General features: G+C 39.9%; 2 protein-coding genes across 6 annotated transcripts in view; one reads left to right on the forward strand and one right to left on the reverse strand.

The window, feature by feature from the left end:
• Positions 1 to 17,002, forward strand: part of LOC122555761 (G-protein coupled receptor 55-like) — a 139,100-nt gene that overhangs the window by 116,045 nt on the left and 6,053 nt on the right. The gene's annotated exons all lie outside the window — the stretch shown is intronic.
• Positions 1 to 17,002, reverse strand: part of LOC122555758 (NACHT, LRR and PYD domains-containing protein 3-like) — an 86,643-nt gene that overhangs the window by 55,353 nt on the left and 14,288 nt on the right. For 4 of the 5 annotated variants that reach the window (XM_043701863.1, XM_043701861.1, XM_043701862.1 and 1 more), the window contains exons 2-3: positions 6,508 to 6,650; positions 1,988 to 2,061 (exon numbers count right to left, since the gene is read on the reverse strand). In XM_043701863.1, coding sequence (XP_043557798.1) covers positions 1,988 to 1,997 — 10 coding nt within the window. In that variant the 5' untranslated portion in view covers positions 1,998 to 2,061; positions 6,508 to 6,650. Of the gene's footprint in view, positions 1 to 1,987; positions 2,062 to 6,507; positions 6,651 to 8,422; positions 8,445 to 17,002 lie in introns of those variants that run through there. The other variant, XM_043701865.1, reaches the window with a different exon arrangement.

Here is a 17,002-nt window from a genome sequence, read left to right on the forward strand (position 1 = left end):
TGGGAAGCTAAGGAAGTGATTGCTGGGCCTCTTACTGAGATATTTGTATCATCAATTGTTACAGGTGAGGTGCCAGAAGACTGGAGGTTGGCTAACATGGTGCCACTGTTTAAGAAAGGTGGTAAGGACAAGCCAGAGAACTATAGAACAGTGAGCCTGACGTGGTGGGCAAGTTGTGGGAGGGAATCCTGAGGGACAAGATGTACATATATTTGGAAAGGCAAGGACTGATTAAGGATAGTCAACATGGCTTTGTGCGTGGGAAATCATGTCTCACAAACTTGATTGAGTTTTTTGAAGAAGCAACAAAGAGGATTCATGAGGGCAGAGCAGTAGATGTGATCTATATAGATTTCAGTAAGGCGTTCGGCAAGGTTCCCCATGGGAGACTAGTGAGCAGGGCTAAATCTCATGGAATACAGGGAGAACTTGGCCATGTGGATACAGAACTGGCTCAAAGGTAGAAGACAGAGGGTGGTGGTAGAGGGTTGTTTTTCAGACTGGAGGTCTGTGATCAGTGGAATGCCACAAGGATCAGTGCTAGGTCCACTACTTTTATATAAATGATTTGAATGTGAACATAAGAGGCATAGTTAGTAAGTTTGCTGATGACACCAAAATAGAAGGTATAGTGGACAGCAAAGAAGATTACCTCAGATTACAACGGGATCTTGATCAGATGGGCCAATGAGCTGAGAAGTGGCAGATGGAGTTTAATTTAGATAAGTGTGAGGCGCTGCATTTTGGGAAAGCAAATCTTAGCAGGTCTTATACACTTAATGGTAAGGGCCTAGGGAGTGTTGACGAACAAAGAGACCTTGGAGTGCAGGTTCATAGCTCCTTGAATGTGGATTCGCAGGTAGATAGGATAGTGAAGGTGTTTGATATGCTTTCCTTTATTGGCCAGAATATTGAGTACAGGAGTTGGGAGGTCGTGTTGCGGCTGTACAGGACATTGGTTAGACCACTGTTGGAATATTGCATGCAATTCTGGTCTCCTTCCTATCGGAAAGATGTTGTGAAACTTGAAAGGGTTCAGAAAAGATTTACAAGGATGTTGCCAGGGTTGGAGGATATGAGCTATAGGGAGAAGTTGATTAGACTAGGGCTGTTTTCCCTGGAGCATCGGAGACTGAGGGGTGACCTTATAGAGGTTTATAAAATCATGAGGGGCATGGATAGGATAAATAGACAAAGTCTTCTCCCTGGGAGAGTCCTGAACTAGAGGGCATAGGTTTAGGGTGAGAGGGGAAAGATATAAAAGACATCTCAGAAGGTGCTGCCAGAGGAAGTGGTGGAGGCTAATACAATTGTAACATTTAAAAGGCATCTGGATGGGTATATGAATAGGAAGGGTTTGGAGGGATATGGGCCAGGTGCTGGCAGGTGGGACTAGATTGGGTAGGGACATCTCTTGGCATGGACAAGTTGGACCGAAGCGTCTGTTTTCATGCTGCGCAAATCTATGACTCTATGACTACTGGGGAGCAGCCACCTTCTGAAGTAGGCATTAGGTGGCAATAGAGGTTGGCTGTTGCCAAGGTAGGGTGAATAAAAAGCTCACCTCCATGCTTTGGGCCATTGATTGAGTTCTATTCATAGTTGAAAAATGTGTTGCTGGAAAAGTGCAGCAGGTCAGGCAGCATCCAAGGAGCAGGAGAATCGACGTTTCGGGCATAAGCTCTTCTTCGGGAATCCTGAAGAAGGGCTTATGCCCGAAACGTTGATTCTCCTGCTCCTTGGATGCTGCCTGACCTGCTGCGCTTTTCCAGCAATACATTTTTCAGCTCTGATTTCCAGCATCTGCAGTCCTCACTTTCTCCTAGTTCTATTCATAGTTGTAAGACACTCGAGCCCTCACCCCTCTCATCCCCTCATAGGCTCCAGCCACCTACAGTAGCCATCCATAGCACCTTGTATCCCAGACCCCGCCATCCTCTATTCATATACCAACATATCATTTTGCATTTCACTGTAATACACTTACCCATTGCCATCGTAATAAGCAGATTATCTTCGGTCACCTGTTTGAGAGTGATGGTAACTTGATACAGTTGAACTCTGAAAGACAACCAAGGATCTATGTAAGTTACCTCTGCTATATAAATTTAACTTGAGCATGGTCTAGAAAAGCATTGTGCAGTTAATTAATGAAAAGGTTGAAGTGGTGTACATGAATTTCCAAACCAAAATTGATAAAGTTTCACTTAATAGAGTTGCCAGAAATATTAAAGTCCATGAAATAAAGAGTACCATGACAGCATGAATTAAATAGTTGGTTAATTGGCAAGAAACCTAGAACAGTGATGAATGAATACTTTTTTGATTGTGGGGTTGATACTTTGATCTGTGGAATTCTTTACTACAAAGGGATATTGAGATTGGGATATTAAGTACATCCAAGCCTGAGATAGACAAAATTTTAATCAGTAAAGGAATCAAGGGTTATTGGAAAAAGGTAAGAAAGAGGAGTCAAGGTTTATCAGATTAGCCATGATATCATTGAATGGCAGAAAAGACTCAATGGGCTGAATGGCCTACCTCTGCTCTTATGCCTTATGGACCTCTGCTTTTATTGGCCAGAGTAAGTATAGCTCCCTTAGACAATGACATTATGTGGAGCTAGAAAATGGCACAGGAGTTCAATAAATAGTTTGCTCCAGTCTTCACGGTGAAGAATGCTAATGGGATTCCAAAAATATTAAAGAATCAAGAGGCCTAATGTAGGGAGGCAATCATAAAAGTGACAGTGAAAATAATAAAGCGAAAGGCCAATAAGTTCAGTGGACCTGGTGAATGGATTACATCCAATTCTATGAAAGGAATTAACTTCAGAGGTGGTACTTGCACTAGTAGTAATCTTCCAAGGATGCTTAGATTTGAGGAAAGTCCGATTATAACACACATATTCAAACATGGAGAGAAAGAAACAGCAGGTAACTATGGGCAAATTAGCCTAACATCTGCTATTTAGAAAATGAGACTGTTATCAAGGGTATATAAGCAGAAATACATAGAGCAGTTAAATAGCTTGGGCTTAAACATGCTGGAGTTCAGAAGAATGAGAATGGATCTGATTGAGGTATATAAAAAGCTAAAGGAGATTGATAAAGTGAACATTGAATAAATGTGGGACAGTCTCAAACAAGAAGTCAGAGAAGAGGTAGGTTCAAAACTGAGATGAGGAGAAACTGCTTCTCCCAGCAGGTTGTGAATCTGCGGAAATCACTGCCCCAGAGTGCAGTGAGGGCAGGATCAATTAACAGATTCAAGAAAGAAATACAGAGGAAGCTCAATTATCCGAAGGACATGGGCAGGGAGTATTTCATTTGGTTAATTAAATTCCAAATAATCGAATGCCGGATAACATAGTTTAGCCAAGAATCAGAACCTTGCAATCTTGCCGGATAATCGAATGTCAGATAATAGAGGTTCCTCTGTAGATATGTTTCTGATGAAATGCAGGATAAAGGGCCAAGGGGCGCAGGCAGGAATGTGGAGTTGAGACCAGGATAAGATCAGTCATGATCATGTTAAATGGTGTAGTGGGCTCAACGGATTAATAGCCCACTCGCACTGTAATTCCTTTGTTCCTATTCAATCAAACAAAGTCAGGAAGACTTCATGAAAGGGAAATTATACCAGACAATTTTACTGGAGTCATTTGAGGAGGCAAAAAAAAAGGATAGATAGAGGGGTAGCAGTACATATGTTTAGATTTTGAAAAAGTGTTCACTAAGGTGCCTCACATTAAGCTACTTAATAGGATGAGTCCATTGTGTTTGGAACGATATATTAGCACGAACAGAGGATTGGATAACTAATAGAGAGTAGAAAATTGGAATAAAAGGGACATTTTTGAGATGGTAACATGTAACTGGTGGAGGGCCACAGTATTGGGGACCATAATTATTTACAATATATGTTAATGATTTGAATGAGTAAAGTGAATGAACTATTGCCACGTTGGGAATAGTATAAAAATAGGTGGGAAGGCAAGTGGGAAAATGACACAAAGAGGACATAGAGGGATATAGACAGCTGAAGTGAATGTGCAAGACCTTGATAGAGGGTACATGATGTGGAAAATATGAGATTATACACCTTGGCAGAAGAATAAAGAGCTGAATATTATTTAAATAGGGAAAGACTGCAGAAATCTACAGCACAGAGGGATTTGGGTATGCTCATGTATGAATCACAAAAGGCTATTTTCGTTGACATCAATGCATGCTACATGCTGCTTTAAATCGCACATTTGCAAATTTCTGGGTGAGAATGTGGTGGGGGAGTAGAGATCAGGACTGGGAAGGGAAATATCAAGACTAGAGGAGGTAAGATATTGGGACTGGTTGTGGTGAAAAAGATTGAGATCAGGACTGGGAATGGGGACAAGTTTGGGACTAAGGGTGTGAGGGAGAAGAGATCGGGAGTAGATGTGGTAGGGATCTGGGTCAGGAGAGAACCAGATGGGAAGTTGGAGAGTGGGAAAGAGAGCTGTGCAGAGTGTGGAAGTGAGGGAGGGGGTTAAGGGCACCTGGCTCTTTTGCCCTTCTTTCGCCTCACCCCCCCCTCTTGGTTTTCCTTGTCAACATCACCCTTGACATCCAGGCACTCTTCCCTATTCGCTCCAGCGGTTCCCACCCCATGTCCAGCATCCCTGGTCACTCTCCCACCATGAAAGCCCAGCTCAAAATCTTACGGGCTTCCCTGTTCATGCACAGTGTTGCATTTTTATGTGACTTCACACATAAAATTTACATGATGATGTCTGTGTTTGGATGCTCCAATGAACATGGAACATAGTTGCCCTCAGTCATTAGTGCCAGCCATCATTAAATGTTAGCATCTAATAGCAAATAATAGGGAAGGCAAATAAAATATTGGCCTTTATTTTAAAGGAAGTTGACTATAAAATGGGGAAGTCTTACTAAAACTATACATTAGTCTACAGCTGGAATATTGTGAAAAGTTTTGGTTCCCTTATCTAAAGGAAGATAGACTGGCATTGAAGGCAGTCCAGTGGAGGTTCACGAGGTTGATTCCAGATACGGATGAGATTTTCTTATAATGACATTTTCAGCAAGTTGAGCTTGTATTGACTAGAGTTTAAAAGAATGTGAGGCAACATTATTCAAACATTTAAGATTCTTAGGCTGACAGGGTAGATGAGAAGAGGTTTCTTCCCCTTGTGGGAGAGTTTAGGATCAGAAGGCATTATATCAGCATAAGGGGTCACCCACTTAAGGCAGAGGTCAGGATGATTTTCAAGTTGGCAGGCTGTAATTAATGTAGCTGCACAAGGATCAGTAGTATAGCTTCAACTATTTATAGTCTATATTTACAATATAGACCAAGAATAATGCACTTAGTTTTTGATATTACAAAGCTAAGTGGGAATGTAAAGTGGGAGAAGAATACAGAAGCTGGAAAGAGATGCAGGCAGACTAATTGATTCGACAAAAAGGCAGAAGGTGAACAATGTGGGATAATGTGATTTGTAGTAAGAACCGAAAAACAGAACAATTAAAAAAAAACACAAAACAACTAAATGTAGATGTTTGGAGAGACTTGGGAGTATTCGTACAAGAAACTCACAAAGCTAGCACACAGTTACAGCAAGCAAATAGGAAGGTAAAATTCATGTTGACTTTTATTGCAGCGGGATTGGAGTACAAGAATAAAGAAGTCTCACAAATAATCGTACAGGGCTTCGTTCAGGCCACATATGAAATATTGTGTGCAGATTTTATCTATATTTAAGGACGTACTTCTATTAAGGTTGGTTCAGCAAAAGTTCACTGCATTGGTTCCTGAAATGCGAGGATCATCTTGGGATGACACGGAATAGTCTGGGTACATTATTTCTAGAGTTTTGAAGAATAAATGGTGATCTCATTAATTATGCAATCTGAAGAGGTAAACATATGAGATTGTTTCCTCTGTCTGTGGAAACCTGAACAAGGGGTCACAGTCTCAGTCAATCATTTAGGATTTCAATGAGAATGACATCTTTGGAATCCTTTACCCCAAAGGGTTGTGAATGCTCTGCCATTGAAAATAGTTAGGCTGAGATAGACAGATTCTTGGTCATTCCTAGAATCAAAGGATATAAGTAGTGGATGGACAGAAAATTGTATTGACTGGCACAGTAGGTTCACAGGACTATATAATCTATTCTTGCTTCTAATTTTTATGTTCCTATACTGGGACAATTTTCACTGGGGCAGAGAGGATAAAACTATTTGAAATTGATTTTTAGAATAATGAATTACCTTTGAAGAGTAAACAGGAAAGGAATTCTGAATCAGGAACAAGAGAGGTTTCTTTCTACAGTTTTCAGATTGTGGAACACCTTTTCAGAAGGAATTGTTGATAGTGTAACTGGTGCAGGCAGAGTAAAAAATGAGCAAGATTGCACACTTCAGAGAAAATCATCGATAAACACCATTTAAAAAATCATAGAAAAGAGAATTAGTTAGAGAGCTAGAGAGAGCTTGTACTTACATTGCTTACAGACAGTGAGAACTTCAGACAGATGCATGTAGTGGTGAGAAATTAGTTCCTTGAACAGAAATTTAAAACTGCAATAAAGAAGATGGAGTCTTGCTGCTTTTTTCGGTGGTGTTCTAACAGTTCCTGTAATTGCCCTAAATGACAGACAGAAAGTAAGTTTGACTTCCTGTTTCCTTTATTAATCATTTAACTCAATATTGGATACTTTGTACTGAATCTAGCCGCAACTTCACACAATATATTTCTAAAATGGTGGTAACATTCAATGTATTCAGCTATTTCTTTGTACAGAATTTGCTGTACAAATTGGAAAAAATTAGTCACTGCACCCTTATTGTCTCTGTGGCCATCAGTGGATGCTTTCATGGTTGCATAAAATGACCTATATATTGCACACCTATTGTACTGATGTGCTGAATTTGAATAGATGCTTCTCTATTGACAGATGTACATCTTCTCCTATTGCAAAATCATTAACTGAAATAATTTTCTCTGACCTTTTGTCCAATACTTTGATTGGATTTGATTTGTTTTTTACTGTTGTGTGTACCGTGTTGTCTTCCTTGCTTTACAGGCAGATCGTACTATATATGTGCATCAGGGTAACAATGAGAAAACTAAAGGATAAGGTTTCACATTTAATAATTTAATTAAAATCAACATAACAGAACTTAATTACTAAGCAAATCATGGTCTATATATTAAAAAATCACGCATTAAATGGCAGATACAAAAAAGATAGGTCTCACTGAATTATAGGGCTGTTCACTCAGTATATATGGCATGAATGTCATGACAAAATTCTTCAAAACTCTAAATGTTTTCAGGTAGAATTCCAGAATTCAAGCTTCTTTTCTTTGAAGCTTTAGCCATGGTTTCTAATGCAGCAGGAGCTTCCAACTAAGACAAATTTGAGACACTGTCCACAAGAGTTCGTACTCTGCTAAATTTGTACTGCAGCACACCAAATACTAGGGAAAGAGATAGAGGAAACCAATTTGCAGGGAAACTACTGTGTAGAATTGTAAAATCTTAATGTATCTCAATACAGACTGAAATTTATTAGTCTTAGAGCAAAGAGGGGAGGGAATTCCTGAAATGTGTGTAAGAGAACTTTCTTGATGCCAAACACAACTGTTGGACACAAGAGAGACTGGACGTATAGTTACAATGGCCAACAATATTTTGTTTTAATTTGGTTAGATTATGTTTTTGATTAGTGATAAATGAATCCATTACTCCCATTGCAAATCCCTGAGAGTATTTATGGGAAATTTGAGACTGTCAGAACTTTTGAACTAACCTAAAGAAAACTCAGAAATCCTGAAAATAATATTCAGTTTCAATTAGGGTTCCAAATTGATGGTGTTATAGACTGACTGTTTGCTTGCAATCAAGTAAGTGGCAAAGGCAAGTATGGCAGTGGGAGACAGTTCTTACAATATTGCACAGCTGGGGGAGCTACAGTTCATGTTTTCCTCATTCTTCTTGGCCTGAATAAGAAAAGTTTAACACTTACTTTAAAAGACCTTTTTGTCATTTGAAGTATGATTCAATAAATGGGATTGTTGTAATGTGTGCTTTCGTCAGTAGCAAGTTAAAATGCTAATGGGATTCCAATAACAACATAGTAACCTCACCTTCACATATTAATGAATGATTGCCTGAGTCAGAAGAGTGCCTTAGCTGCCAAAACTGAGGGCACAGTTAGTGGGCAGAATTCAAGAACCATGCAGAAAAGGGAAGATGTGTTTTTGAAGGGAATTTTAATTGCACTGTCATCCCATTCAAACCAACTGTAGAGGATTATGGTTGTTTCTTCTTAATTAAATATAAATGGTTGAGAACTGTTGGACAGTTGGCTAAATGCTGGGTTTAGTTATTACGCACTGTTTTAGGTGCTTACCTGAGTTCTATTAGCTAATTTTCTTTTATGAGGTTTGCAGGTCACATTGTGGGTTTCAAATGTTAACATAGCTAATTTTCCACTTGCAGCTTTAATGTCCCATGATACTTTATAGGTAGGAAGATTTATATTTCCTTTGTTTCAGGACCGTAGATCCTGATGACAAAATGAACTTAATTATTATCTTCCCCACTCTATGCCCCCCACCACCTTCCACTCCCTTATATCAGGCACATCTTCAGAATAGGTTTAAAATTGACAAATTAGAAGCATGTTCTCAACCATTTCTATGCCCACACAACACAAGAGCAAACTATTGCAGCTGCTATAAATTTGAACCAAAAACAGAAAATGTTGGAAATTCTCAAGATGGCTGGCAGCATGTGTGGAGTTAGAAACAGGGCTAACACTTCAGGCCAAGGACCTTTCTTCAGAACTGAAGGAAAGTAGAAAGTGGAAGGAGGAGGTAGGAGAAAGAACAGAAGAGGTCTGTGATAGGTCAGAAGGTTAGAGGACTCACAATAGACTTCCTTGTATAAAACGCACAAGGATTAGATTAGATTACTTAGAGTGTGGAAACAGGCCCTTCGGCCCACCAAGTCCACACCGATCCGCCGAAGTGCAACCCACCCAGACCCAGTCCCCTATGTTTACCCCTGCCCCAACACTACGAGCAATTTAGCATGGTCAATTCACCTAACCTGTGGGAGGTAACCGGAGCACCCGGAGGAAACCCATGCAGATACGGGGAGAATGTGCAAACTCCACACAGTCAGTCACCTGAGGCGGGAATGGAATCCAGGTCTCTGGTGCTGTGAGGCAGCAGTGGTAAACACTGTGCCACCATGCCACCCAGGATCTGTAGTAAAAAAGCAAAAGATGTGTTTGAGAATGATTTAAATTATTTAAATTAGGATCCCACATTGCAATTGATCCAAATGTTTTCTTCCTGTGTTTCTCAAAGGTCAGGAAATGCAACAGTGAGACGGAAATGGAGACTGCTGCACTACATTGCTTGAGTTTTATGGATACAGAAAGAGCAGGAAAGTAGATGGGGATGTAGATAGATATTGGTGAGGTAAGGTAGCGCATGGTGTATCCATTGACTTTCCATCACTGTGGCATTCTGCACCATGGCATGAAGGCAGAGGAAGGCCCTTCCACACAGATGCTGGCTTTCTCAGTTTAATTAAAAGCCTTGTACTTTTGGTAATAGCATTTTATCTGTGTTGGATGCTTCCTTTTCAGCGTGGGTTGACCAACCTTTGAATCCTGGAGAGTCTCTTGCAGACCGAGGTTAGGTGCAATGTGGTATGAGATGGGAATTGGATAGCATAGGAAAGTTGTGTGGGCTGTGTTCAGCGAGTGGGGGATTTGTGTTGTGGTGAAAGGTGTGGTGTAGGATGAATGTGTGTGGAGGTATTTGAGGTAGGGGATGTGAGATGGGAAATGGCAAAGGGTCTCCTAATTGAGGTATATTTCTGGCCTCTGGTTGCGCCTCGTGGCAGTAATGGGCATCCCTGCAGCAACATCGCCAAAGTCTTTACCAATCAATTCTCACCCAGGCTGGCAACTCTTAGAGATCCTTTGAAAGGGACAAGTCATAGAGTCAAATAGTCATACAGCACAGGAACAAACTCTTCGGTCCAAGTGATCCATGCCAACCAGGTTTGACCCATATCCCACTCAACCTTTCTTATCCATGTACCTGCCCTGTAATTGTACCTGTCTCTACCTCTTCCTCTGGTAGCTTGTTCTGTATATGTGTCTTTCTGTGTGAAGAAGTTGCCCCTCAGGTCCCTTTTAAATCTTTCCCCTCTCACCGTCAACCCATGCCCTCTAGTTTTGGATTCCTCTATCCTGGGGAAAAGGCCTTGGCTATTCAACTTATCTATGATTTTATGATTATGATTTTATCAACTTCTATAAGGTCGCCCCTCAGCCTCCCATGATTCAGAGACAAAAGTCCCAGCCTATCCAGCCTCTCTTTATAATTCAAACTCTCCAGTCTCGGTAACATCCACATAAATCTTTTTTGCACGTTTTCCAGTTTAAAAATATCCTTCCTATAGCAAGACAACAAGAATTGTACGCCAGTACTTCAAATGTGGCCTTTCAAATGTCTTGTACACTGTAACATGACATCCCAAATCCTGTACTCAATGCTCTGACTGATGAAGGTAAGAATGCCAGATGCCTTCTTCACCACCCTGTCTACTTGTGACGCCACTTTCAAGGAACTATGTATCTACACCTCTAGGTTTCTCTGTTCAACAACATTCCCCCCAGGGCTTTATCATTAACTGTGTAAGTCCTGCCCTGATTCATCTTACCAAAATGCAACATCTTGCATTTGTCTAAATTAAACTCCATCTGCCATTCTTCAGCCCACTGGCCTAGTTGATTAAAATCCTGTTGTACACTTAGATACATTCTTCACTGTCCATTATACAATTTTGGTGTCATCCGCAAAATGCTAATTTATTATATTCTCATCCAAATCATTTGATAAATGACAAACAACAGTGGACTGAGCACTGACCTTGGGGCATACTGCTGGTCACAGGCTTCCGATCTGAACAACAACACTCTACCATCACACTATGTCTCCGACTGTCAAGCCAATATTGTATCCAATTGGCTAGCTCTCCTTGGATCCCATATGATCGAACCATGCTAACCAGTCTACAATACAGAACCTAATTGAAGGCATTGCTAAAGTCTATGTAAACAATGTCTACTCCTCTGCCTTCATCTATCTTCTTGGCCACCTCTTCAAAAAACCCAATCAAGTTAGTGAGACATGACTTTGCACACACAAAGCCATGTAGATTATTCCTAATCAGTCCTTGCCTTTCTAAATTCATGGAGATACTGTTCCTCAGAATCCCCTCTAACAACGTACTCACCATTGATGTGAGGATCACCAGTCTGTAGTTCACTGGCTTTTTCTTGCAGCCTTTCTTAAATAATGGCACAACATTAATCACTCTCCAGTCTTCTGGCACCTCATCCATGACTATCGATGACATAAATATCGCTGCTAGGGGCCCTGCAATTTCTTCCCTAGCTTCCCACAATGTTCTAGAATACACTTGATTAGGTCCTGGAGACTCATCTACTTATATGCATTTTAAGACCTCCAGCACCTCCTGTTCTGTAATGTGGAATTTTTTCAAGACACCATTATTTATTTCACTGAGTTCCTTAGCTTACATATATTTCACCACATATATTCCTGAAGAAGGGCTAATGCCCGAAACGTCGATTCTCCTGTTCCCTGGATGCTGCCTGACCTGCTGCACTTTTCCAGCAACACATTTTCAGCTCTGATCTCCAGCATCTGCAGACCTCACTTTCTCCTCATATATTTCACCACAGTAAATACTGACACAAAATATTTGTTTCAGATCTCACCTATGGTTGCACACAGAGATGACCTCGTTGATCTTTAAGGGGCTTCATTCCTCTCCCTAGTTACTCCTTTGTACTTAATATACTTGTAGAATGTCTTTCGATTCTTCTTAACCTAATTTTCCAAAGCTATTTTTCTGTGTTGTATATCTCTTTGACTCTATGAATCAATCTTATGTCCCCTCTTTGCCCTCTTAATTTACCTATTCAGCGTGATCTTACACCCCCTATATTCCTCAAGGGATTAGTTTGATCCCAGCTATTTATACCTGACATATGCCTCCTTCTTTTCCTTCACCAGAGTCTCAACATCTCTATAGTCATCCAGTGTTCCCTACTCCTGCCAGCTCTTCACACTAATACGAATATGCTGTCGCTGGACTCTCATTATCTCACTTTTGAAAGCCTCCTACTTGCCAGACATCCCTTCACTTGTGAACTACCTCCCCCAAATCAATTTTTGAAAGTTCCTGCCTAATACAATCAAAATTGGCCTTGCCCTAATTTAGAACTTCAACTTCTAGATCAGGCATATCCTTTTCCATAACTATTTTAAAACTAATAGAATTATGGTCACTGATCTCAAAGTGCTACCCTATTAACACCTTAATCACTTGCTTGTCTTATTTCCAAAGAGAAGGTCAAGTTTTGCCCCTTCTGAAGTAGGGCCATCTACATATTAAGAAAGTTGTCTTGAACACCATTATTATGGACCAGGCCCAACCTCTCAAAACATTTTAAGCAGGTAGGCCAGACACTAACTTTGCTATTTGATTTACGTAAGTGTATAGCAGATTTTCCCAGAGAGAATTAGCTGGCCAGCCGACTTAGTTTTTAAACAAAACAGAATTTATTCACAAGATTACGAAATGAAACATAAAGAACAAAAAGTAGAATACTGAAGTAACTTACCCTATCCGAACATGACAGCTATCCTGACTTAATGATGCTGTTCCAAAATACTTGCAACAATCTCAACAAACATCTCTTGGCACAAAAGGTAAAAACAAACAAGGACTTACAGGCTTTAAGTTAGAAAGAAAGAAAGTCCGGCCTGAGCTCGCCCCAGCAATATTCTTTCACACACACTGCTGCTAAACTGCCAGAGTTGCTGAACTGGCCACTCCCCTTTCATTATGCAAGTTTTTTTAACTTGAAAGCCTTCTATCTATGGCAGCGTCCATTCGCTGTAAGCAAATGGGCCCTAAAATCAACTCAAACTCTCAGACTTTTCAGAGTCGGGACCATTTACATCCTTACTGAAAAAAAATCAAGGACAACATCACCTTCCCAGGATGAGCAGCCTCATCATATCTCCCCCCGTTAAAAAAATGAACCATCAATATCCAAAGATGGCTTCACTTTTAAAACCCCTTAAAAAATTGGTTAGTACTCTAAAACACACATATACATTCCATTGACAATAAACATGCAAATAGCGCAACTACGTTCGGATTCAGTCTGTGGCATTCCACCACTGAACACCTCTGTTTCTCATTCGGGTGGCAACAATGCATCGGCAATCACGTTTTCTCCACCTGCCACAATTTTCAAATTGAATGGCTGTAACAAGAAGTTCCATCTAAACAGTTTGCCATTTCTGTCCTTAAAATTTCTCCACAAACTTCAGTGGTTTATGATCAATGTTTACGATTGTCTCAGATGTGTTACTGGTAACATAAACACTGAAATGTTGCAAGGCTAACACCAAGCTCAAAGTCTCCTTCTCAACCATCGAATATTTTTGATGATGAATGTTAAACTTCCTGGAGAAATACCCAATAGACCTTTCTATCTTCTCGTCACATCCTGCAGGAGCACAGCACCAGCACTCACATCACTTGCATCGATAACCAAATTGACAGGCTTTGCGTAATTAGGTGTGGCTAATACTGGGATAGTGGTTAACACATTTTTCAAGCTGCCAAATGCCTTCTGACAGTTTGCTGTCCACTGAAACTTCTTGCCTTTCTTTAGCAATTCAGTGAGTGAAGCAGCCACACTGCTAAACTTCGGCACAAACTTTCGATAAAATCTATATAATCCTAGGAACTGTAGTATTGCTCTTTTATCGACGTATGGGAAACTTCCCAATTGCCTTTGTTTTCACATCCCTTGGGGCCATTTTTTCGTGTCCAACAACATGGCCCAGGAAGATGACTTGGGCCTTGGCAAATTCACTTTTAGCCAGGTTTATCACCAAGCCTGTCTTCCGAAGTTGATCGCATAAGTCCAATAAATGTTGTAAATGTTCCTTACATGTGCGATTAAGAATCACCAGATGATCTACGTATGCAACACAATTGGGTAATCAGATAATGACATTATTGATTAGTCTCTGAAATGTGGCTGGCACATTTTTCATACCAAATGGCATGACTTTAAACTGATACAGTCCATTTGCCGTTATGAAAGCCGAAATTGCCTTTGCTCTTTCTGACAAAGGTACCTGCCAGTATCCTCTGAGCAAGTTCAACTTGGAAATATAAGTTGCTTGTCCCACATTTTCAACACAGTCACCATGGAATGAGATGTGCATCAGTCTTTGTAACTGCATTGACTTTCCGATAGTCCACACATAACCGTTGAGTACCATCTGGCTTTGGCACCATTACTATAGATGAGCTCCAGTGGGTGTAACCCACTTCAATTATATCATCTTGGAGCATGTGTTCAATTTCTTTCCGAACCTGTGCCAACTTTAGTGTGTTATGCCCTAGAATGATGTTCCTTAATCGGAACAGCACTTCTTATATCTACATCATGCACAATTAGGTTAGTACTTCCCAGTTTATTTCCACATATCTCCCCATGTGATAGTAATAACTCTTTCAGGTCATTTTGATTTTCCTCAGGAAGATAACTCAATAATTTAAACCAAATTTTGACGACGTCCTCATTGTCCAATTTAATTTGAGGAATATCCAATTCAGAATCATCTGGACTTGGTTACTCCTTCTGTGTTGTAATCATTAATACCTTTTCCTCTTGCTTTCCTTCCCTGTCAAAATACCTTTTCAGCATATTCACATGACACACTCTGTGAGATTTCTTCCTGTCTGGAGTCCCTATCAAGTAGTTCACCTCACTCAATTTCTTTTCAATTTGATAAGGTCCACTAAACCTTGCTTTTAAAGGTTCACCTATTACTGGAAGTAACTAATATCTTATGCCTGATATCAAAATTGCAATTTTTTTATTTATTGTCTACTTCCTGTTTCATTGTATGCTACGATACTTTTAAATGCTGACTAGCCAACACCCTAGCACTATTTAATGGTTTCCTAAAATTTGACACATAGTCCAAATGAGTGGTCTTTGAATTACCAACTTCTCCTTAATCAATTTTAACAGTCCTCTCACTTCATGCCCAAAGACAAATTCAAATGGACTGTATTTAGTCAATTCAGTTGGTGCATCTCTGATCACAAAAAAAGCACAAATGAAATTCCCTCATCCCAATAATTTGGATAGTCATGATTATAAGCCCTCAACATGGTATTTAATGTTTGATACCACTTTTCTAGCGCTCCCTGTGATTCTTAATGGGATGCAGGAGATTGGAATTGTTTTATTCCTAAGCTGTCCATAACTTCCTTGAGTAGATTTGATGCAAAGTTTGACCCTTGATCTGACTATTTGTATTGGTAGTCTGTATCTTGTGAAAAATTTGAGTAATTCCTCTACCATCCTTTTAGCTGCGATATTGCGTATTGGAAGTCTAGTCGATTCTTCCATTATTAGAGTCATAGAGATATACAGCATGGAAACAGACCCTTCGGTTCTACTCATCCATGCCAACCAGATATCCCAACTTAATCTAGTCCCATTTGCCAGCACCTGGTCCATATCCCTCCAAACCCTTCCTATTCACATACCCATCCAGATGCCTTTTAAATGCTGTAATTTTACCAGCCTCCACCACTTTCTCTGGCAGCTCATTCCATACATGCACCATCCTCGGTGTGAAAAAGTTGCCCCTTAGGTCTCTTTTATATCTTTCTCCTCTCACCCTAAACCCTCCTGTTCTGGACTCACCCATCCCAGGGAACACAGCTATAGTCTATTCAACCTCTCCCTATGGCTCAAATCCACCAACCCTGACAACATCCTTGTAAATCTTTTCTGAATCCTTTCAAGTTTCACCAACATCCTTCTGATAGGAAGGAGACCAGAAATGCATGCAATATTTCAAAAGTGGCCTAATCAATGCCCTGTACAGCCGCTAAATGACCTCCTAATTCTTATACTCAAAATTCTGATCATTAAAGGAAAGCATACCAAACTCCTTCTTCACTATTGTATTTACCTGTGACTCTACTTTCAAGGAGCTATGAACCTGCACTACAAGGTCTCTTTGTTCAGCAACACTCCCTAAGATCTTACCATTAAGTGTCTAAGTCACGCTAAGATTTACTTTCCCAAAATGCAGCAACCAAATAAATCTTTTATATTTCAAAAACTTAGTTTGCAATATACAATTTGAATGTTGAAAAACAAAAATTTCATCATCTTATATTACACAAGTGTCAACACAGCAGTAGCTTAATGAAATGCTGGATTTCAATAAAATCCCAGGTGAATTGCTAAGCTAGTGAAATCAGATTTAGCTGGTTAAAAATACTCAATTTACTCATTTCTCCAATGTATTCTACATTGCCCTTTACTTAGTTCAAGGGGGTTATTTGCAGAGAGACATTGGTGAAAAAGAAAAGTGGTAACTGGAGAACGAAGAACATGATATCTTTGGAACACTTATTCGATGGAATGATTTGTGATTCTACATCGCTCATGGCTTAAGCACTATTAATAAAATTCTCTAACAATACTACTGCTATAACCATGGAAGTCCATATAGTACTTTTTCAGTGGTTTAAATAGGTCATTTACTAGTCGCACAAATTATCAAAGTTAATTCTAAATATAGTTTCTACTTGACCACAACTGAAGCAACACTTCAATTTATATTCCATCTTTAAGTGTTTGACTCATTAAAATTATGTTTCACAAAAGACAAACTGGTATTTATATGATATTTTGGAGGATATCCCCAAGTGCTTAATAGCCAGTTTTGAGAAGATTTGGAGCTCAGGTTGAGGTTCTGGATGTAGGTTTGCTTGCTCAGCTGGAAGGTTCATTTTTCAGTGCCAGTGAGGTTGTTTATAA

Source organism: Chiloscyllium plagiosum, chromosome 13 (assembly GCF_004010195.1).
Source record: "Chiloscyllium plagiosum isolate BGI_BamShark_2017 chromosome 13, ASM401019v2, whole genome shotgun sequence".
Lineage (NCBI taxonomy): Eukaryota > Metazoa > Chordata > Chondrichthyes > Orectolobiformes > Hemiscylliidae > Chiloscyllium > Chiloscyllium plagiosum.